Genomic DNA, 23,278 nt, shown 5'->3' with positions numbered 1-23,278 from the left:
ACAATACTTGTACTTTCTTGTTTGAAGTGAATTCTGAGCTGATTCAAATTTTCTGAGATAAAGAATTAAATCAGATAATGAAATTTTAATTTCCCAAGGACTGGGCCAGCTGGATGCTTCCAAAACTATTTTTAGCTTTGTGTTTATAAGCAAGGACTTAAAAGGCAAAATTGAAGTTGGTTGCACTTTGTCCTGGAAAAAATTCAGTTTGCAGATGGCAAAGTGAGCAAATTACAAAGCTGCATTTATTTGAGCAGGAGAAACTATGATGAGTACTCTCACTTTTGCATCTCCCAACTCTGTCATCAATGGTTTTTTTCAGCCAGTTGTCAGCTCCACCTGACAACAATTTCACCTTCAGTTATGTGCTAAAAAAGCCTGAATTCAACTAGTTGATTCTAAAGAATAGGAGCAAAAAAAGTAATATTGCAAACGTTTTATTATAACTGAAGTTGTAGACACAGTTTGCAACACCACAGAAAGTAAATGAGAATCTGAAGTAGCAACTGTAATTTAAAAAAAAAAAAAGGTATAAATATGGATGGAAAATAATGAGATGATGCAGAAAGATTGAATGCTAAGCAGATCAGTTGCCAGGCACATGGTCACTGACATTAAAGCAACATTTGGCAAGTGCCAAAAAAATTAAAGAACTCAGCTGCACTGTAATTAGGTTTTCATTCAGTCACAGACTAATTTTTTTTTTTTTAAACCTCTACATTCTCAATAGCACTCCATGTCTATATCAGAACCCAACCAGATTACTGACAAGGAGGTGAAACATCTTTTAAAAAGGAGGGTGACTGCTACTAATGCACTTGTAAAGCACTGGGGAAGGAGAACACACTCCCCTAAAAGGAATTCCAATCCAGCCTTGAAGAAAATACTTACAAATCTAGAGGAGTTGTCATTCCTCACAGTTTTGGCATTTCCAAAAGCTGGAGAAAGAGAAAAACAAATATGACAAACAATTCTATCAGAAAAAAAAATTTAAAAAAAAATTGAAATGTTAAAACATCTCTGACTGTTTAAATATTAAAGGAATTATAGACTTCTAAGGAACAATATCCTGGTGAGTTTATCCCCAAACATTGGGGACAGACAGAGTGTGGCATCCATGGTCACAAATGAGAACACACCTAAGGAAACCCAAAGAAGTTTTGCCTCAACACATCCCTTGCTTAAAATAAAGTGACAGACATACAGTAAATGGTCTCAAGACATATATTAAGTACATATCCTTGGGGTCTGAATTATCTAACTTAAAATGTTATTATCCAAATAACTTTCAATATAGGAAATACTTATTTCTCTTTACTTCAGAGAAAGAATTTAATCTTAGATCCCAGAACTGAAAGTGGTAAAAGATGGCAGCCAGAACTGAAGAAACTACAGAATGACATTTAAATATTGTTTTTGATTAAAACTGATTTTTTTTTTTTTACACTATTCCAGTACATTCACCCTACCTCAAGCTGAACATGAATCAGCTGCAGTAAGGCTGATGGAAAATGCAAGTTTCACACACTCTTCAGCTCGGCTCAAACCACCTTTTTTTAATAGTTTGGTTTTAATTTCTTTAACTCAGGTTTTATAGCAATGAAAACTCCCCAAGAAAGGACTTCCCAGGGCTAGAGTCAGGTGGGCAGCTTAGAACATTGGCAAGATAAGGGTTCAGGTGGGAGGACAAACCAAGCTCTACACATCACACATTGCCAAAGCAGACTGATTCTAACAGGACTGTCCCCCACATGACTAAATACAGCAGTCCTGCTCCAACAGGAGACTTTATTTATGCCAGCATTTATTTATATACACATCTATATTTTCAAAGATCAAGTCAATATTTTTTTGGACAGAAATAAAGCCATGCTTTTAGGCTTCAACAAACTCGCATGAGTAGACTTATTCTTGACCAAAGAACTGAAGCCAAAAGGAAAAGTTTGTTGCTCCTGAAGGCCAAGGATAAGTGAAAGAATTGTTTTAAAAATCTTTATGCCCTGCAATAAATCATCTTTTCAACAACCACATCTTTGAGCTGCATTTTCTTAAATGGAGTGCTAAACAGTGGAGTCATTTATAACTGCACAGAACCAAGCACAAGAGTCCCATTATAAAGCAGGAGACATATTTCCCAGTTTTCCCTTAAGTTCATTGTTTCTAAAAGTTAAATCTACAGTAGCAACTGTAGTTAAAAAGTTCCCCTAGGATCAATTATGCACATGTAACATTTATGTCATTTTCTTGCACTGCAACTCGACTGCAGCAGAACTACATAACCAAAGGAAAACAAATCTAACCACAAATACTTAATTCCTGTGAAAAATATACATAAGCAGCCACGCTTGCTGAGCAGTCTTGTGGCTGAGTGGGAAGGTGCCTTTACCTTCCAAAAAAGCTAAATAGGCACTTACCAGTACACCAAGAAGAGCAAATAATACCTTGAAATGAGAAGACAGTGTTCTGTAAGACTACTCTATTCCTCTCCCTTAGGAGAAACCCACCTTTGACAAGAAAAACCTCTATAGTCCTTCCCATTCTACTTCTAAATCTGAAAATCTGCCTTCCAGGAGAGTGAGAAAGCCACACAGCTCTTTTCTAGAAATCAACACTGTGGATGATTGCATTCAGCTTGAAGTGGAACATATCTGATCATCAAAGACTCATCCAAAAATTTTATTTTACTTACATTTTAACACTTCATCCTTTCTTCACTGGTCTTTGCTAACAATTTCTGACTGGTGTACAGGGGAGGACCACATTTTACCTGTTCAGTTCACCACTGCTCTCAGCTGACTTTACATTCCCTTTTTTTTTTTTTTGATTTTTCCCTCCCCTATTCTCACAACTATAATGGGTAAGCACTGCAGACTCCAAATCCTTGCAGGTAGCCCTGCAATAAATAAAGTGTTGATGCTCAACAGCCCTACAAGCACTGCATATGATCTGGCCATAATGCAAGCTGATTGTACAGCAGTCATCAGAGCCTGTCCGCACATCACACCAGCTTGGAGAAATGCAGGAAAGACAGAGCCAGGAATCAGCACAATAGACCTAAAACCAAGTCAGAGTTAACCAAAGCACTTCTGAAAGCAATTAGTAGACAATGGGACCAAGCTTCAAGCTCTGGGGATACCATATCCTATCTCCAGGAAAAATGAAGATCCTGTGTCTGGCAGCCAACAACTTTAAATTAAAATGACTAATTTAAAAGTCAAACAGCTTTGATGGCAGAGCAGGAAAGGCAGTTGTCAGGAAGACAGGGCAACAAAGTCACCAGACCCAGGGAACAATAAAGTCTCAGGGAAGAACAGGCATGCATATGGATTGGCTTAGTTTATTCCAAGATTCATTTCTTCACTTGTTTTTTTTTTTTTTCTAAAAGAAAAATAATGCTTTACAGAGCTTGTTTGTTTACTAGGGACTATAATAATATAATTTGGAAGGAAATGAATCAGAGGGACTGAAGTGTTTTGATCCAGCCAAGCAGCATCAAGGCAGGGTTAGGAAAGGGTACACCCTCAGAGAGCAGCAGGAGGAGGCTGGGAAATCTGACCTAACTTCTCAAGCTCTTGCTGCACAAGGGAAACAGTTTTCTTCTCATAGAATCCTTTCAGTTGAAAAAAAGACCTTGATGATCATCAAGTCCAGCTGCCAAGTCTAAACCCATGTCCCTCAGCACCACATCTACACAGCTTTTAAATCCCTCCACAGATGAGGACTCCACCACTTCCCTGGGAAGCCTGGGCCAGGGCCTGACAACAATCTCAAGTTAAAAAAAAAAAAAAATGTTCCCAATATCCAACTTAAACCTCCCTGGATCCAACTTACACCTCCCTGGCACAACTTGAGGCTGTTTCCTCTTGTTCCATCACTTCTCTCTTGAGAGAAGAATCTGACCCCTGCCTGGCTCCAACCTCTCCTCAGGTAGTTGTAGGGTGTCCTCTAAGCCCCCTTTTCTTTCACCCCCAGGCTCCCTCAGCTGCTCCTCACCACACTTATGTTCCAGATCCTTCACCAGCTTCTCTGGACACACTCCAACCCCTCAATGTCCTTCTTGTAGTCAAGAGCCCAAAATTGAACATAATATTCCAAGTGCAGCCTCACTAGTGCCAGGGGAACAACCACTGCCTTGGGCCTCCTGGCCACAATATGGCTGATCGAGGCCAGGGTGGTGTTGGCCTTCTTGAACACCTGGGCACACTGCTGGCTCATGTTCAGCTGGCTGATGATCAGCATTTCCAGGTCCTTTTCCTCTGGGCAGCTTTCCAGGCTGTAGAGGTGCCTGGGAATGTTGGGACTCAAGTGCAGGACCCAAGGTTTGGCTTTGTTGATCAACTGGCCTTGGCCCATTGATCCAGGCTGCCCAGGTCCCTCTGGAGAATGTTTTTACCCTCTGGCCAGCAAGTGCCACCCAAATTGGTGTCATCTGCAAACTTAGCAAGGGTGCATTCTATCCCCTGGTCCAGAACATTGATAAAAATATTAAGCAGAAAATATTAAGCAGTCTTGACTCCTGGGGAACACCCCTTGTGACACCCTACCAACTGGATTTAACCCCATGCACCACAACTCTTTGGACCCAACCATCCATTTTTTTGCCCCAAAATAGACCCTACCCAAGCCACAAGCAGCCAGTTTCTCCAGGAGAATGCTGTGAGAAACTGTGCCAAAGGCTTTCCTGAAGTCCAGGTAGGCAACGTCCACAGCTCTTCCCTCATCCCCTAAACAGTCAGCTTGTCACAGGAGGGGATCGGGTTCCTCCAGCAGGACCTGCCCATCACAAACCCATTCTGACTGGGCCTGATCAGCAGGTTGTCCCCTAAGTGTTGCACTGTGGCACTCAAGTCATCTGCTCCACAACCTTCCCTGGTACCAAGGTCAAGCTGGAGTTCCCTGGGTTCTCAAGAAAACCTTTCCATAACTGAATAAAGTCATGTAGGCACCTTCACAGAAACCATCTCCTGTGGTTCTGGACACCAAGTATGAAAACACAAGACGCAGTTTTGCAAACCAGCTGACACACAGGTAACACACTCAACACATCCTCCATGAACTTCTTACCTTCTAGAACTGGATTTGACTGCAAAAGCTGTTCTTTTACTTGGTTAACTTCTGCCCCTTTTCCACACACAGCAGCCACATAAGACATGACCAGCTTGCTTGCCTCTGTGGGGGGAGAGCAAAAGGAAACAATGCTGAGTATAGGCAAAAATTATAAAAATTATTTGCAGGTTTGATGCCCAACCCATTTTCATCATGCAGACAGGATCTGCAGGCACATTTGGTGTCAGTATTCTCCTGCATTGTTGTACCACCTGGAAATGAAGAAGGAACACATGGAGCTGAGACCCAACACCCAGAGCCCTCCCAAGATACAGAAGCCACCAAGAGGATATGGCACATCACCTGCTACTTCTTCATTTAGCCTCACCTAGAATTATTCAGGAGAGAAAGAACATTTTCCCTAGCTGGCAGGTTGGAAATGTTTTAATCAAGCCTGAAAAAAATTGGCCCCATCAGTTTCAAGGTGTAAAATTCCATGAGTTTGATATCAGCAGCTACAGAATAACACAGGTGTAAACTTACAACACTACACACCTGTAATTACAGCTCTATAGCACACTACAGGTAAATGAATAACTGCAACACCACAAAATATTGGACAGTCTGTTTCAAAGCAGAATGAAGAGAGTGAAGCATTCATCTAAACAGGGAAACTCATTTGAAAGTATACAAAGTCTGCAACAATTTTTGGACTCTCAGAGACAGGCTGGTATGGATGTCAATCACCCATATTCAGACAGAAAAAAAATAAATAATCCATCCAACCCTTATGTTTTTCTGGTAAGGAAAAAGAGCTGCTGAAAGAGTAATCTCCTTATCAAAATAGTGAAATGTGAGGCAATTTCAGCTGATATACAACATCATTACTACAGCTGGAAACCCTATCAACCCAACACAGTGGTCAGTAAGAAACCAGCCACTTGTTTATCAGTTCCTTCCTGAAATGAAACCCTTTAATTTGTAAGAGATCTCTGAAAAACAAGAAGTTATCCCTTGGATTTTTATTCTTTCCTATTTAATCAAATGTGCTTGCTAATACTAATTTACCATCTCATATTGTAAAGAAAGCTGAGCAAACCTGCAAATACAGGCAGCAAGCAAGGAGCGAGAGCCACAGGAGTGTCCATAAGGCCTCCCATCTTCTGTAATCACAACTCTGATTCTTAAGAATTTATTCCCTTCAGAGCCTGGAATTATCAAATTATTTGATTTAAATAGTTCCTAAAACTGTCAGCATCTTTAAGTAGAGTTACTCAAGTCACTGATAGAAGAAAGAACTGAAGCAGCATCCAAGGTATAAAATAATATGCATCAAAACACAATGGCTTCAAGATAGCCATAAATGAAAGAAATATTTTTGGTTTTTTTATTAGGGACTCTGTTTGGTCCAATAAAGACACCAGAAATGGAGAAATCATCACCTTAATAACTCACCATGTCTTCTTCTACATTGTTACTATCAATTAGCAATATAAACTTGCAGTGAAACAAGAACAAAATTGGAAGTGAATAAAAAACCCAACTGGTGACAGTTCTGATGCAATTCTTCTAGACCAAACACATCAAATGTTCTGGCTCCAAAAATCTCGACCCGAGTCACACAGCTTCTGTAATAATAAGTTTGTTCCTCCAACACCAGAAATTTTCTTTCCCCCCTACCCCTCCTTTTTTATTTATTTAGTGGAAACCTGAATTTTCAGCTAGCAGCCCCATTTCAGCAGCAGTTGTCTCATCATATGTTAGAGATCATCCCAAATTCAGAGCTGATTTTTGACTTGAATTTCAAACCCTTTATAACTCTATGCTTTTACCTTTATAAAGGAGTAATTGCCACTGTGTACCATATGGCTATAAGAACAGCCAAAATCTCTATACAAATCTGAATCTACCAGAATATTCTCTACAAATAGAGGAGTTCAGAAACTCAACCACTGCTACACTTCTCGACTGATTAAATAAATGAATAAAAGGTGATTTATGATGTGCTTGATAATTCGTTGTTCCTAAGGAAATCAAGACATCAAATACAAGCACAGAATTTCTTTGAAAGCTTCTACTCCTCCACAGAATCTCTAACAGTTATATTAATAAGATCTTCATTATTTTAATGTAGACTTTTACTCAACACACCCATGTTTTTGTGCTATTCAACTGAAAAAAAAAGGATTTTATTATAAGATTTCAGGACTTCTCAATTGGATGCTACTAATCAAAGAAGACAAAGCTGAAGGCTACAATGTAAATTTTCACAAAAGGCTTGAACAATAACTTCTTGTTAGGATTTGCTCAGGATAAGCACAAAAAGCTCCACGTTTTCTCTGATTTGAGGAAGAATCTCTTAAATGACATGGGAACAGGATGGAATGTATGGATTCCTCCCCACTGTCTCTTTTGCAAGCTACCTCCGTTTCAAGTTGTTATTTCAGAAAATAACTGGCTTTTCTTTTTTAAGGCCTACCAAAAATCTCCTGCAGTTTTACAGCCCTCATTTTTGACCATTTCAGTTCAAAAATTAGCAGTCATTTTCTAGGCAATTTCAGCTTTGCCTGAGAAACACCAAGTTCTGACGCAGGAGCCAATCTTAGAACTGCAGCTGAGCACAGCAGGCAAGGGGCTGATGAAATTTCCAAAGCCATCAGCTCCTTACTATTATTTATTTTCCTTGGACAAAAGGCATAATCCAGTTTGAGTGTATCTTCTAATCACAAGCAAAAGCATCATAAGATTTTTTTCCAGTTTGGGAGGCCAAGCTTCATGTTTCCCCCAGGGAGAGCCCTAGAGTTTTGCAATACCTCATCACAAATCAACACTATTTTAGTATGATTTTGCATACTAATGAGGTTCCTGTCTTAACACAGGACTGCCTCATGGTGATAACAGTAAAAAAAAAAAAAAAAACCAACCTGGTTTATATAAGCTTCCACATACAACAATAAACATTCACTTCTTGCAATCACCACGCAGAAAAATAAACCAATAACTCCCTGCCCTTACAGACTTGAGCATCATTTTGCAAGACTCTGGATAACACTGGTGTTTTTTTTCAATGAGATAAAAAACTGGTGATTACCTGTTTTTCCAGCTCCACTCTCTCCTGTAATGAGGATGCACTGGTCTTTGTCCTGGTCCCTTAAAGATCTGTATGCTTCATCTGACAGAGCAAAGCTGCAAAGTGAGAAAGAGTTTAATGAGAACCAGAGAAAACACCAACTATAATCTGTCCTTCAATCCAGGCAGGAAGAACAAACTCATTAGTAATTATTAAAACAAAAAACAAAACACAAACCCCCAAAACACAAAAAAAACCCTCAAAAAACCCAACACCAAACAAAGCAGAAAAAAGCAAACAAAAAGAAATTCATGTGCTTATGTTCTGCAAATGGTGAAGCAGTCACTTTTTCAGAACACAAGAGACCCACAAAAGCAAAATGGATGGTTTTGGTTTTTTTTTTCAGTGGTTTATTTAGACTTGCTCCAGGAACAGGCAAGCATAATTTTTAAGTTTTTCTACGGATAACAAGCTCAAAAAAAAATCACAAAATTTCATGGAAATTTAGGTAGTGTTTTTCATTGAAAAAAAAGTCTCCTTTTTCATTAAACAAAAAGTCAAGTGCACGAACAGAGCTTGATCTGTGTGAAAAGATTTATGAAAAAGGAAACAGGAGAATCCTGAGCACTAACAATATCATAAGCTGCAATTTCCAGTCTGAAAAGTACGAGGAAATCTCAGAACCTTATAAAATATTAAGCTTCTTAAGTATCTAGGATATTGCTAGACTTTTGTATAAATATTTCCCAGTAAGGCTGATGTGATGTAACAAAATTAAAGAATATAGGAAGAATCAACAGCTTTCTGCATCAAAAATGTCTTTCCATGGAGCTCAGACCACCAAGACTGTCAAACTTCTGAAGTTTGAAGGCAGTTGTGCTTGGTTGCCATGCAGCCACATATATATTTTGGAGAAATGCAGAAGTGCCACTTCCATTTAGTTTTCTTTAGTGGTAATTTTGAAACAGAGGAAGAGTAATATTGATTTTTGTTTCAACTACTTTTTTTAGTTTGTGGAATAAAGGACCCTGGAAACAGCATTAGAACTCCTTGGAAAAACTTAAGTAGTATCTGAAAAAGGAAATAAGAGCAAAATCCAAATTAAAAAGTAGAGTTGCATCACAAAACGTAAAGAAAAAAAAAATCTGACAGCCAAACTTGGCATATTTTTACATGAAATAAACATCCTATTCAACAGACCAAGAGCTGTCAGACCAAGGTTACTGAACCTAAAATATTTAGTAAATAAAGTAAAATACTTAGTGTTTGCATGTACTTAGAAGTAGATATTTTTTTTTTACTTAGAGCAAACAAACCATGTATAAAAATAGAAACAAACTCAACATAAAATGCATAATTGTTGCAGGTACAATGCACCTTCCAGAAATGGGATTTTTTTATTCTATGACAGTTCAGGAACTTTGCATTCAACTTGTAAGTAGAAATTAGTTTTTAATAAGGTAAGGGTTATACTGCTGTGAGCCACAGCTCATGTACAGATTAGCAAGTTCTTTGTCATGGAACTATTTAAGGGCACCATGGACAACACACAAAAAATACTTAGAGCCACACAGAGCTCTTTCCAGAGGCTCCTATTTCTGCAAGATGAAAGATTAAACTATTAAACCTATATACACTCAAATTAGTTCATACTTACTGCTACCACCATCCCACAGCTCAGTCTATTCTCCCCCAAAACGTTTATGGAGAGCATGTAGTATTTCCCCTAATTTAATCATCATGGGAAACACCACTGATAGTTCCTCATCAACATTTGGCTCATCTCCTAGTTGGGTTTTGGTGCTGTTTGCATGTCTGGTTGTACTGTCAGAATGCAAGAGCTCAGCACACCAAAAACCAGGTAAATTAAATACCTTACAGCACGTTGGCTGCTAAATAATCAGACCTTCCTCTCTTTCACAGGTTGCTGCCAAGGATGCTTGTGCCATTGATGTCTTCCCTGTCACTGGTGATGACACTGGTGTCTCTGTGTCCCTCCTGTCCCCTCCTGTCCCCCAGCTGCCTGGTTAATGTGACCAACCCAGAGCTTTGCTTCCCTTGCTGCTTTTTTAGTCCAAGGCACTAAATTACAGCTCTTGTCTCAGCACAGATGGCTGGGCCATCCCCAAAGAAAGGTTACTGCCTCCTTTTGGCAACCCCATGGGGAGCTCCAGGCTGGGCACAGAGTGGCAGAAAGGGACCTGGGAGTCTGGATTGACAGGAAGCTGAACAGGAGCCAGCAGTGTGCCCAGGTGGCCAACAAGGCCAATGGCATCCTGGGCCGGCTCAGGAACAGTGTGGCCAGCAGGTCCAGGGAAGGGATTCTGCCCCTGTGCTCAGCCCTGGGGAGGCCACAGCTTGAGTCCTGTGTCCAGTTCTGGGCCCCTCAGCTCAGGAAGGAGATTGAGGTGCTGGAGCAGGTCCAGAGAAGAGCAAGGAGGCTGTGAAGGGATCCAGCAGAATTCCTGTGAGGAAGGGCTGAGGGAGCTGGGGGTGTTGAGGCTGGAGAAGAGGAGGCTCAGGGGAGACCTCATCACTCGCTACAACTCCCTGAAAGGAGGTTGGAGCCAGGGGGGGTTGGGCTCTTTTCCCAGGCAACTCTCAGCAAGACAAGAGGGCACAGTCTCAAGTTGTGCCAGGGGAGGTTTAGGTTGGAGATTAGAAAGAATTTCTTTCTGGAGAGGGTGATCAGACATTGGAATGGGCTGCCCAGGGAAGTAGTGGATTCTCCGTGTCTGGAGATATTTCAAAAGAGACTGGATGTGGCACTGAGTGCCATGGGCTGGGAACTGCAGCGGGAGTGGATCAAGGGTTGGACTTGATGATCTCTGAGGTCCCTTCCAACCCAGCCCATTCTATGATTCTATGATATCCCATTGAACCCAAATTAAGAGTGATGTCCCAAAAGTTCATAGTGCCACAGGGATGGAAGTGTTGGAACTCAGTAGTTCAACTGGAGGTGAAAATGTGTTTACGAGACAGCAGCAGGCTCTAATGTTTTAAGCATTACAACAAAATCAACTTGTGATGTGGCCAACATGCTGGAGAACTAAGGGAAAAAAAAAAAAAAAAAAAGCTGCTGCTGCTGCTGCTGAGAGACCATGACACAATTTCTGGCATCCACTTTCCTGTCTGAGATCCAAACTACAGTAGCAATAACACTTTACCAGACTCTCTTACAGGACATATTTAGGAAATGAATAATATTTGTTGAACACTGCTGCAGATAGACTTGTAAATTGAAGAGTGCAATGTGTGGCACTCAGAGAAGCTTATTTCAGCACGTTACATTCCTTTTTGCAAAGAAGAAAACAAAACAAAACAAAGGATAAATAATATTAAAAGGAAAAAAGAAAGAAGCAGGATGAAGAGGGAAGAAATAAAACTGCACTCATAAGCCATATGAGAAAATCCTAAACATAACTCTCTGGTTCTAACGCTGTGGTTTATATGGGTTTCCTTCAGGAAAGTGGCTTTCAGCAGGAAGGTCCAACTCAGATGCTTTGAACCTCCCAGACTGGATGGCTCAATCTGTCTTTGCTGCCCTCCCAACAATCTCAATCTTCAGCTAGTACTTCACTGCTGAAACAACTTTCTTGGCAGGGTTTTCACCCCGGGAAATGAAGTCAGCATCCAGCACAGAGAAAGTATTCTCTCTGGTGACAGACTGAGTTAGGAGTTAATCAGCTTAGTAACCATTCAGCTTTCCTCAGACACTAAACTTGAGTTTGTTTCCCAACAGCCTCTGCCAAACTGTATTTCAGTGCTTGCTATCAAGAGTTACAAACACCAGATCACGCTTTTTCTCCTCCTTCAGCAGAGAACTTGAGAATCTAACTCTGCAATGAGACCTCTGAAGCTGGACAAGAGAATGAGATTTCTGGTTTTATCCATTCCAGCCAGAGACACTTGGCATACTCTATCTTTTCTTTCAGTCTTCTCCATAATCCAGCAAAGTCAAGTTATTATCTGCTACAGACAGAAGACAAAATAGACTCATCTCAAAAGGAGTTTTCTGTATGTACTTTTAAAATTTCCCTGTAGAAGTGTTCTCAGCTTTACCTCTGGCATTTCAAGTTAATGGGATGAGGCACAATCAAGACTGCATTTAAATAACTGAGATTTCTTTGTCTTTCTGGCACTGCATAAACAGCATTAGACACTTTTAGCTCAAAGACTGAACAAAGATCCTCATCTCAAAGACAAGACAGATCTATTCATCTGTCATGTCAATTTTCATGGCACACCAGTAAACCTCTCAGTCTTTCCTATCTGTTACTGTGGTTTATTTTTGCAATAAACCCCTCCCAAACTCTCAGTCCTATGGTTCATACTCTACTTTTTTCCCCCCTGCAAATATAATTTCCTGCTACTCCACTTTTGTAACAAACTTAGAAAATAACTTCATTGAGGATCCTTCTAGTTTAACACAGTTTAATGATCTGTGGACCCCAAAGAAACCTTCTGTTCTTTTTCTTTTGGAAACATGAAGGAACACAGCTCTGCAAAGCCAACATTTGCAACTATAGGTTTAAACCACATACCCCTTTTTGAGCCACCTCACAATTACAGAGCTTAAGTAAAATTTTAGAATGGTTTGTAGCTTAAAAAGCAGTTAGAAACCATGTGTTTTGAATTAGCTGGTGAGTGTGTCAGCAGTGTCATTTACCATACCTTATAATAAACTCTCCTTTGATTTTTAGGTTTTAATGAAAGAAGACGACATCTTCCTACCACAACAAACACAGAAATATTTACTGGAGTTCTCTTTTAGCTAGGACTTAAGTATAGAAGCAATTTGAAACTGAAACACTACCCACACCTAGCTCAGTAAGGAGGCTCTGCTTTTTTTATAGCACAGCTTTTTCAGCCACACATCTCCAGATGGTCAGACCCATCCGTCACAAGATCCTAACCCCAAAAATTTTAACAAAGGCAAACAGCAAAGAGGCCTCCAAGGGGGATTTCCAAAGGGCTCCAGCAATGTTCTAGCAGCACAACAGCATCTCTGTGCTCTTAACAAAAAAACAGGGGCAGGAAGAGCCAAGACACAAGGCTCCCACCCACTCACCCCAAAAGGAGCATCATCTGCTGGGGTTTTATTTGAATGCCTGAGACTGCACCCACAATGACACCAAGGTTTGTAAAAACTTTCCTCTTGTTGTCAAAAATTCAGCTGAAGGGAGCAGCTCTTCTCTTCTACCATCTCCTTCCTCTAAGGGACAATCACAAGGATCAGTATTTGCCAGCTGTCAGGGCTTCTTTCCTCCTCTTGTTTCCCTCAGCATTCTCAATTAATATATATATATATATATATACACACATTCTCAATTAATATATATAATAATACATCAGTAATTAATATTACCTCAAAACTCCCTCCAAATTCTTTTGTCCTGCTCCAACAGAGCCAATTCCCTTCATCCCACCTTCAAGGGCTGTTGCTTTGATGCCAAGAGTCTCCAGCCACATTTTAAAGCTTCTGTGGCTTCATTTTGGCTTGCAACTGCCAGCTCAGTTGCTACTTTGAAAGGAAATTTAAAAAAAACCAAACCCTCACTTCTTCTCTGTGCCATTTCCTCAGGAAGCAGAGCCCTGGTACCACTTTGGTTCTGCTTAACTCTTGTCTAAATGCACTGGGCAGGATGCTAGAAGTCAGTGCTTATCACAGACTATAGACCATGCTAGACTAAAAAGAGCAGCAGCAAAATGTAAATGGTACATACTTTTTAATGTAAACTCTACCTAAAGTGGGATCATTTTCCTTCTGAATACACAGAAGTGCGCTGTGACAGGGAAGAGCAAACAAATTATTTCTTCTTCTCCCAGCGTGCAGTGGGAAAACATCAGAATCAGTTTGTTTGGAGATAAAAATTCCTACCAACCTGAGCTAGCAACAGCAGAAGCACATTTGACAAAGTGCTTTGTAAATCAGCAGTGTTTGCTGTAGATGTTCCCCCCCTCTGCCCATGAAGCTTAGTGGAAAATTCACCATTCAGGAAAAACAACAGTAAGAGATTAGTTATAGCATTAGCTCCTAGTGCAGAATCATTTCATCTAATTGCCCTAAGGATAAAAAGGGTACTCCCATTTTCCATAATTACAAACTGTCTCCTGTTTAGCAGTACTTTGACAGACTTGAAAAAAAAAAAACAAAAAAAGGCTGATTATCCCTCTGTTGGAGTGAATAAAGCCACAGCTCCATTGATGGAGCATCAGCCAGGATCGACCCTCACAGGCAAGCAGAAGCTCTTTGAAAAATAAGGAAAAAAAATACAACACGTTTAAAGACCAGGAGAAAGTGGTGTGCTAAGACAGATGGAAAGCCTTTTCTCCTCTTTCTATTCCATTTTATTTTCCTGGTGGGCAGAGAAACCTGTTTTATCCACAATACTCTGTGGCTAATACAGCAGACGGGTACCTCCCGTGGACACTTCCCCTCTTTGCTCTTCACCTTAGCAACTCTGACATTAGGTGCTCAGTCAAGCCTAAAGCTCTGGGAATCAGCCCATTCCATTTGTAAGAAGCAGCTGTAATTTCTGGAAGGAAAGGGAGAGATGGGAAGGGAGGCAGGAAGAGGACAGACAAAGCCACTCTTGATTTTCAAGAGGAAAACCACTTTAAAGCCCAGGCTAATGTTAAGCCAGGGTGATTTATTTTCTCTTCCAGTAGACTGGGAATATAATATACCCTCCAATATTCGTAACCACACTTCAGGTTTAGCAGAAGAGTTGACTCAGACCAGTATTCTGAGGTCTGGACAAAAAAAGTAGAAAATGTTCTGGCTGGAAATCTTCTCTTTCTCAGGATGAAGCAGATTTCAGATGCATCCAGTGGACTTTGCCCCAGAACATCCCTACCAGGGAAGTCCAGCCCAAATCCTTTTCCCTCTCTCAGGATGTCACACATCTCCACTCCAAGCAAACAGGAGGTGTTATCACTCTGGAATAACTTCTTTTTTTTTACTGACTGACAGCCCAAAGCAACTTAATCTTTAGAAAATCACACGTGGTTTTTCTCCAGCACTGTATACAAAAGCCAAAAATGCAGCCTGGGATTTTCTGCCTATTTCAACAACATCTAAAGCATCTCTCTTGAGCTGCACATGAGTAGGATGAAAAACAAGCAATGCCTTTTACCAGGAGCCTGTGCCCCAGCTGTTGCATTATTTTCCTTCAAGTGGTGGTAAACAGGATCTCTGAAGCTGAGGATGAACCCTGCCATGTTCTCACCCAGACTGCAAAATAAATTCTCCCTCTAATTTTTAGCAAATTATCAAACCAGTAAGGGGAGGCTCCACATCATGTTCAACAGCTCCATCCTGCAAGCTTCTACCTAGAATAAGAGGAGGTTTACCTGCACCATGGGTCCAAAGTTGGTTCCTTTAAAGAGATGTAGGATTGTGCAGAGAAGAGCAGTGAGCAGAGCTTTATTGGTGCAGAGAATCAAGCCAAGAGGTCCTGGCACCAGGTATGAACATGGAAAGCCCACCTGGATGTACCAAACTAAACTGGGAGCACCAAAGGGCAGTAATGAGGACCAGCACCAGCTGTAGACACCATAAAGCCCTGGAGCTGCAGGCACACAGGTGTAACTCCTGACCTGCTTTGCCTAAAGAGAGGAATGATAACTGTGAACTCTATTTGGAGCAGCCAAAATAAATGTATACAAAAACCAAGAGGGGAAAGCAAACAAAAAAAAAAAGTGCAAATATTTCCATGTTGTGAGCTTTTCAGAAGAGCACTTTGGCTTGGATTCCTCCTTGACTTGACACCAGCCAGCTGGATGCCACATAACCATCACCTCCTCACCCATACTAAACCTCAGCCCCATGGGTAATTCCCATTTCCAAGGCACAGCTCAAAGCCCCTGAGTTTGGAACCCAAACAGCCCCTCACCCCACATCCTGGGCTGCATCACCCAAGGACCCAACCAGCTCCTGTGGGGTCACACAGGAGGACACAACTGGGACATTTAGAGACCTGCAGCAAATCACTGCTGTAACCTGCACTGCAAGGATTTTTAGTTTCTTGAGGGGAAAAGGCATTGGAGCAGCTGAGATAAATTTATACATAAACCATGTATATGGTTTAAAGCATGGGAAAAGCAAACAAAAAAAAGTGCAAATATTTCCATGTTAATAAGTTTCCAGAAGAGCACTTTGGCTTGGATTCCTCCTTGACTTGACACCAGCCAGCTGGATGCCACATAACCATCACCTCCTCACCCATACTAAACCTCAGCCCCATGGGTAATTCCCATTTCCAAGGCACAGCTCAAAGCCCCTGAGTTTGGAACCCAAACAGCCCCTCACCCCACATCCTGGGCTGCATCACCCAAGGACCCAACCAGCTCCTGTGGGGTCACACAGGAGGACACAACTGGGACATTTAGAGACCTGCAGCAAATCACTGCTGTAACCTGCACTGCAAGGATTTTTAGTTTCTTGAGGGGAAAAGGCATTTCTGTTTCTAAAAATAATAATTTTACTGGGCTACGACATCCTTGAAGGGACATACAAGAAGTGTTCTCTATTGTTTTATTAAAAACCATATTTAAGTAGATGGAGTTCATTTCCTAAGAGAAATCTGCACTTGTGTGCTTGGCTTAACAACTGCCCAAAGCAGCCAGCCCTTTACACTCAGTGATTTTACTGCAAAAGCAGACATTGAACCTTTTTTTTGTAGCCATATTTTGCGTCAGAAGCTCCATACTTTTCCTTGGACTGGGGCCACCTGCAAGGGATGGAGCTTCATGGCACACCAGAAATGCTGGTGGCAAGAGGATTGTGTTTCTCTGGGGACCTTCTGAAGCTTTGCTATCCCTGGGGATTAGCATTTATTCCATTAAAATTAGCATTTATTCCATTAAGAAACACATTCCCCAGTTCAAACAGAGTAGGCAGGGGTCAGACAGCTGAATGGGGCAGTGAGGGGAAAGAGGAATAAACTCATTCTCCTTGCTTGGTTTCTGCCAGTTTTTTTTTTTTTAAGTCCTAGGTTACTATTTCATCGAGGCACCAACAGATCTGAATTGCACCTCTGAGCTCCTGCCTGGATTTGGAAGTGAAGGGCTGGGGGGACAGGGAGCAAAAGGGGGAGGAAAGGGAAAACAGTCATTCCCTTTCTGCTCCAAAATATCCAGACTCTCAAATACTTTACAGAAAATTGAATTAGTTTCTGTAGCTGGTTACTGCATATGCCTGAAAATTATGGAAGTCAGACACATGTGTTCAGCTCATGTCAGCTTCGACTAAAAAATTTTACATAAAGGAAATCTTTTTCTGCAGGACAAGCTATGCTTTGAGTAAGCTGCTGCACCCTGTGAACAGCACACTGAAAGCCAGCTCCTCCAATAAAATTGTAACTCATCTTAAGTGGCAAAGCAGAACACATATTACATAAAAATGAAACACTGAGAAACAAGTATTCCGCCTTTTTAAAAGGCTAAACACAGATCCTTACAATTAACCATAGCTATTTCAGAAAAAAACAGACCCAGAGTACCCAGTGGCTGGAGGGCCGGGCCCAGAGAGTGGTGCTGAACGGGGCTGCATCAAAATGGCGGCTGTGGTGTCCGCCAGGGATCAGTGTTGGGCCCAGTGCTGTTCAATATCTTTATTGATGATTTAGATGAGGGGATTGAGTCCACCATCAGCAAATTTGCAGATGACACTAAGCTGGGGGGAGTGTGGATCAGCTGGAAGGCAGGAGGGCTCTGCAGAGGGACCTGGACAGACTGGAGAGTTGGGCTGATTCCAAGAGGATGAGGTTCAACACGGCCAAGTGCCGGGTCCTGCACTTTGGCCACAACAACCCCATGGGGAGCTCCAGGCTGGGCACAGAGTGGCAGAAAGGGACCTGGGAGTCTGGATTGCCAGGAAGCTGAACAGAAGCCAGCAGTGTGCCCAGGTGGCCAAGAAGGCCAATGGCATCCTGGCCTGGATCAGGAACAGCGTGGCCAGCAGGTCCAGGGAAAGGATTCTGCCCCTATACTCAGCTCTGGTGAGGCCACAGCTTGAGCCCTGTGTCCAGTTCTGGGCCCCTCAGCTCAGGAAGGAGATTGAGGTGCTGGAGCAGGTCCAGAGAAGAGCAAGGAGGCTGTGAAGGGATCCAGCACAGATCCTATGAGGAGAGGCTGAGGGAGCTGGGGGTGTTGAGGCTGGAGAAGAGGAGGCTCAGGGGAGACCTCATCACTCTCTACAACTCCCTGAAAGGAGGTTGGAGCCAGGGGGGGTTGGGCTCTTTTCCCAGGCAACTCTCAGCAAGACAAGAGGGCACGGTCTCAAGTTGTGCCAGGGGAGGTTTAGGTTGGAGATTAGAAAGAATTTCTTTCTGGAGAGGGTGATCAGACATTGGAATGGGCTGCCCAGGGAAGTAGTGGATTCTCTGTGTCTGGAGATATTTCAAAAGAGACTGGATGTGGCACTGAGTGCCATGGGCTGGGAACTGCAGCGGGAGTGGATCAAGGGTTGGACTTGATGATCTCTAAGGTCCCTTCCAACCCAGCCAGTTCTATGATTCTATGATTCTATACAGGTTAAGTGAAATACTTAGAACAAGTTAATACTATAATACTATATATATAACATATATATATCTATAATACTCTATATAGCTATACATCTATATATCTCTATAATACTTACAACTCTAATACTTAAACTCTATAACCCTGTTAAAAGAACAATGATTATTACAGCTTGGCTTTTCCTGTGCAGATGGACATTTACTGCTAGACAATTCTTTTTCTTTTTAAACAGGACATATTTTGGGGTCTTACAGTTTGATCTTGTCCATCCAAATGAGTGGCAGAGCACAGATGCTCCTCCATGTAAAAATGCCAGCAGCTTCTTCATCTCCCAAACAAAACCACAACAGAGCTGGACTGGTTGGGGGCTCTCCTGAGGCAAAGGAGAGTGATGCTTTTGTGTTTGCACATGGGAAAAATGTTCAGCTAACAAGCAGTGTTCCATGTTGCTGCTTAAAAACAACATATTCCTGCTTAGCAAAAAGGAACCCCCAATTTTAGGTGAAGCCCTAAGTAGCATCACCCTGAAGAGTGATGCATGCAGAGATCTCTTTCACTCAGCATAATTCCATTGCAAAAGTAGCAGTACTGTAGCTTGCTCTCTACTCTGGCAGCTGGAGGGTGGAAAATAAACTCATTCCTTAATTCTAAAGTAATTTTCTTACAGTACTGAAGGGAAGAGGGGCAGTAAAGTGTCCAGCTTCACTTACTCACCCCATAGAAAGGGAGATGCTTTCAAAGGTCTCCGCTAGCAGGACAGCAGTGCCCTGCATCTACCTAAAGGCATAAAAAGATCATAAATCTTTTTATATCATATTTTATCATAAAAAGATGAATCTTGCAGTGGGGAAAGAAACATCAGCCACGTGTTAGTGCAAGAGGCTGCACTGGAAAGCAACACAATTTGCCATCAGAAAAAAGGCCAAGCACACCATTAAGGTCATATAACAATACTGGAGAAACTGGGAGTACACTACCACGTGGTCACAGGTATTTGTAAGCTGAAATAAGCTGCTCTCCATCAGATCTGAAACGTAGGCTCTGTGACACAAAAACTACCATGCAGCTGGCTACAAGTTTATCAGAGAGAACAGTGGCAAAATCACAAATAAAATTCAATTATCTGGAAAACACCTGATGGGCAACACCAACACCAGGTAATTCCATAGGCATGTGGCTGCTTTACTCAGAGGAGTAACTGAATTTTTTACTTTTGAGTGTAACTCTTAAGCACTCTTAAGAAAAACAAAGGAGTTTGTTAGGAAGTTTAGAAGTCTTACACAACTTGTTTTTTCCTTCCCTGCTTTCTAAAGTACCACTCCTGAATCCCTGGACAAAGTAGGCACACTGAAGCTTATCTGAGCTTCTGAGAGGTTGTTAGCTCAGGTACAACATCAAGCTAACAACCCAATTCAAGCCTAGAAAATGGCATTTCCTCAAATCTGAAGGGGGTGTGTGTGTGTCTTGTGGATGCTTACCCAAATTTTTTTTTCTGTGAGTGGCCCAAGCAAGAAAAATGAAGAGCTGCTTTCAGATTGCTCAAACACCAGGCTTCAGGCCAGCCCAAGGGGATTAAACCTGAAGTATTTCACCCACTACATCCTTGGTGGGGCTACTGATGCTCAAGGATGATGTCAGCTGCTCACATTTTTTTGTGAGAATCCTAAGAATTGCCTTAGAGTCATTATGTCCAGTTGCAGTTTGAACTCCAGAGTTCAGCAATTAAAAATAATTTCTGCAGTATTTTCAAGGAGACTGGGTATACAAGAAAAAAAAAATGCAAATTTGAACTAATTTACTGAAATGGCCACAATTAAACTGTCTTTGTAGTTCAGACCTTTGTTTGTAAACCCCAGCCCCAGCTCTCTTATCTATTCAAAACATAAGTCAAAGATTATTCAGTGTGCTAGACAGTAAATATTAGGACTATGTATTTCCTGATTCATAACATGAAAAAGTTTATCTTTAATAATCCAAACTACATTAACCATCATGTACCCTGAGCTGAAGAAATTGGAGCCTTTTGCATAAAGTTGCCAGTAAAAAGAGACTGAATGGAAAACGTTCTGCCTTTAACAGCAGTGCAAGAGCTGGAGTTTTATGAAGTTTCTTTAAAGCTTTAAACATTAACCTTGTTTATGCTGTACCTAAAACCATGACAAAGAATCCTAGCATGGCAGATGGGCATCTCCTGGAGGGTTATAAATAAATGGATAATAAAATAAAATAAAAAAGAGAAAAAAAGAAATAAAAGGCAACCATTAAACACAATGAGACACTTGCAATGAAAGGATGACAGCTGCTCTTAAATGCAATTTGAAATCCCTGATCTTAAGAGAGCACCATGCTGGCAGGTCAGAAAAGGCAGAATGAAAATTTTGGTCCATGTTCCTCAGTGCATAAATGCACTGTAGACAATGCATAAAATGGGATTTCTTGGGATTTCTCTCATTGCTGACAGGGCCTCTACCTGCCCTCACTTTTTGGTCTGCATTTAAGAAATGAAACATAACAGTCTCTCCTTTTAAGTACTACTCATTCTTTTCAGTGTGGAAAAAGTCCCAACATTCTAATCCAAAGAAAAATTCTGCAATTGGTTCCCTCTGAGACACATCAAGTTATGGTTAATACTGGGTGAAGCATTAAAAAATGGCTTTATTGCCAAGTCTGGCCATACCATCAGTCAGTCTTTAACAGGAAGAAGTAACCTAGATGTACAAATGAGGAGCTGGAAGGAGAGCTACTCCAGTTGTTGAGAAGAGACAATCAGCAGTTACATATTGGCAAATGCAAAGAAGTGTATTAAACTGAAAAATTACAGCAAGTCCTCTCCTTTCCTTTATTTAATGAAGTACCCACTTCACTGACAAAAAATTATAGTCACACTGATTTCCCAAAGCCTTTTGGGTGAGTTAGAGGGATTCTACTTTATGCAACAATGAGAATTGATGTGGTTTTTTTTTTTAAATCTAACCATTTTATGGCCTAAAAATATCTATGGCATAATATGAATGTTAGCCAGAGTGTTCCAGTTCCAGGAAAATGAGAGAAATGGGATCTGGCAAAAAAGTTCCCACTAGTTTAGACTGCTGAAGTATTAACATACATCTCTAACTACCCAACATATAGGAATGCTTTTAAAAAAATTATCTTAATTCTGAGAATCTAGCCAAACCCCAAACCTATTTATGCTTGCAATTAAACACAGACTATAACCAATACACTCACATGCCAAAAAAAAAAAGAAAAAAAAAAAGAAAAAAAAAAGAGATTGTCACAGATAACTAAAAACATTTGACTCTCAATCCCCAACATGACTGAAGCCAAACGTGAAAGTATGCTGTGTACAGAGGTATGAGTAAATATTTGAAAACAGTTTTGAAAACAGAGTTATTTTGCTGAGGCTCCAAGCCAGCACTTAATTCACCGAGCCTGCCCTGAGATTATTTTCCTTCAGCCACCATGAGGATAATTATTGAGTTACAGAAGCATCTGGAAGAGATCTGGAGTTAAATGTTCCTTTTCCAGGCTCACTCAGTTTTAAAGGTACCCAATCCTTGCATTTTTTGACAGCTTCTTCAAAAAGTCCACCAGACACCTGAATATGGGCTGGGATCACCCACACCTCTCCAGATGAGAACCTGATGGATGAGAAGGCTCTGCTGGAGCCAGGTGGCTTCTGCTCCTGGCACTGGGACTGGGAGTGACAGTATTGCCAACTGGGGTGACTGGGGAGACTTGAAATTTTTTGTGAGCCACTGGATCTGCTGCTTTCTGATGACTTTGTCAGGGCCCTGCATCCTGCTGTAGCTTCTGAAGGATGGAGGGATGCTGGAGGGTGAGTCCAGAGGCATTTGAGTCATTGAGGCATTTGAGTCCATCATCAGCAAATTCACAGATGACACTAAGCTGGGGGGAGTGTGGATCAGCTGGAAGGCAGGAGGGCTCTGCAGAGGGACCTGGACAGACTGGAGAGTTGGGATGATCCCAATGGGATGAGGTTCAACACAACAACCCCATGGGGAGCTCCAGGCTAGGCACAGAGTGGCAGAAAGGGACCTGGGAGTCTGGATTGCCAGGAAGCTGAACAGAAGCCAGCAGTGTGCCCAGGTGGCCAACAAGGCCAATGGCATCCTGGCCTGGATCAGGAACAGCGTGGCCAGCAGGTCCAGGGAAAGGATTCTGCCCCTATACTCAGCTCTGGTGAGGCCACAGCTTGAGCCCTGTGTCCAGTTCTGGGCCCCTCAGCTCAGGAAGGAGATTGAGGTGCTGGAGCAGGTCCAGAGAAGAGCAAGGAGGCTGTGAAGGGATCCAGCACAAGTCCTGTGAGGAAGGGCTGAGGGAGCTGGGGGTGTTGAGGCTGGAGAAGAGGAGGCTCAGGGGAGACCTCATCACTCTCTGCAACTCCCTGAAAGGAGGTTGGAGCCAGGGGGGGTTGGGCTCTTTTCCCAGGCAACTCTCAGCAAGACAAGAGGGCACGGTCTCAAGTTGTGCCAGGGGAGGTTTAGGTTGGAGATTAGAAAGAATTTCTTTCTGGAGAGGGTGATCAGACATTGGAATGGGCTGCCCAGGGAAGTAGTGGATTCTCTGTGTCTGGAGATATTTAAAAAGAGACTGGATGTGGCACTCAGT

General features: G+C 41.8%; 1 protein-coding gene across 7 annotated transcripts in view; it reads right to left on the bottom strand.

Moving 5' to 3' along the window:
• The window catches only part of MYO1B (myosin IB), a 119,034-nt gene that overhangs the window by 51,153 nt on the left and 44,603 nt on the right, over window positions 1-23,278 (bottom strand). For all 7 annotated transcript variants that reach the window (XM_030454309.1, XM_030454310.1, XM_030454307.1 and 4 more), the window contains exons 4-6: window positions 8,138-8,232; window positions 5,065-5,169; window positions 892-938 (exon numbers count right to left, since the gene is read on the bottom strand). In XM_030454309.1, the coding sequence (XP_030310169.1) occupies window positions 892-938; window positions 5,065-5,169; window positions 8,138-8,232 (247 nt within the window). The remainder of the gene's footprint in view (window positions 1-891; window positions 939-5,064; window positions 5,170-8,137; window positions 8,233-23,278) is intronic.

This window comes from Calypte anna, chromosome 7 (genome assembly GCF_003957555.1).
Source record: "Calypte anna isolate BGI_N300 chromosome 7, bCalAnn1_v1.p, whole genome shotgun sequence".
Taxonomy (NCBI): Eukaryota; Metazoa; Chordata; class Aves; order Apodiformes; family Trochilidae; genus Calypte; species Calypte anna.
Note: the sequence above shows the minus strand (reverse complement) of the source record. Positions and strands in the feature narration are given on the sequence as shown.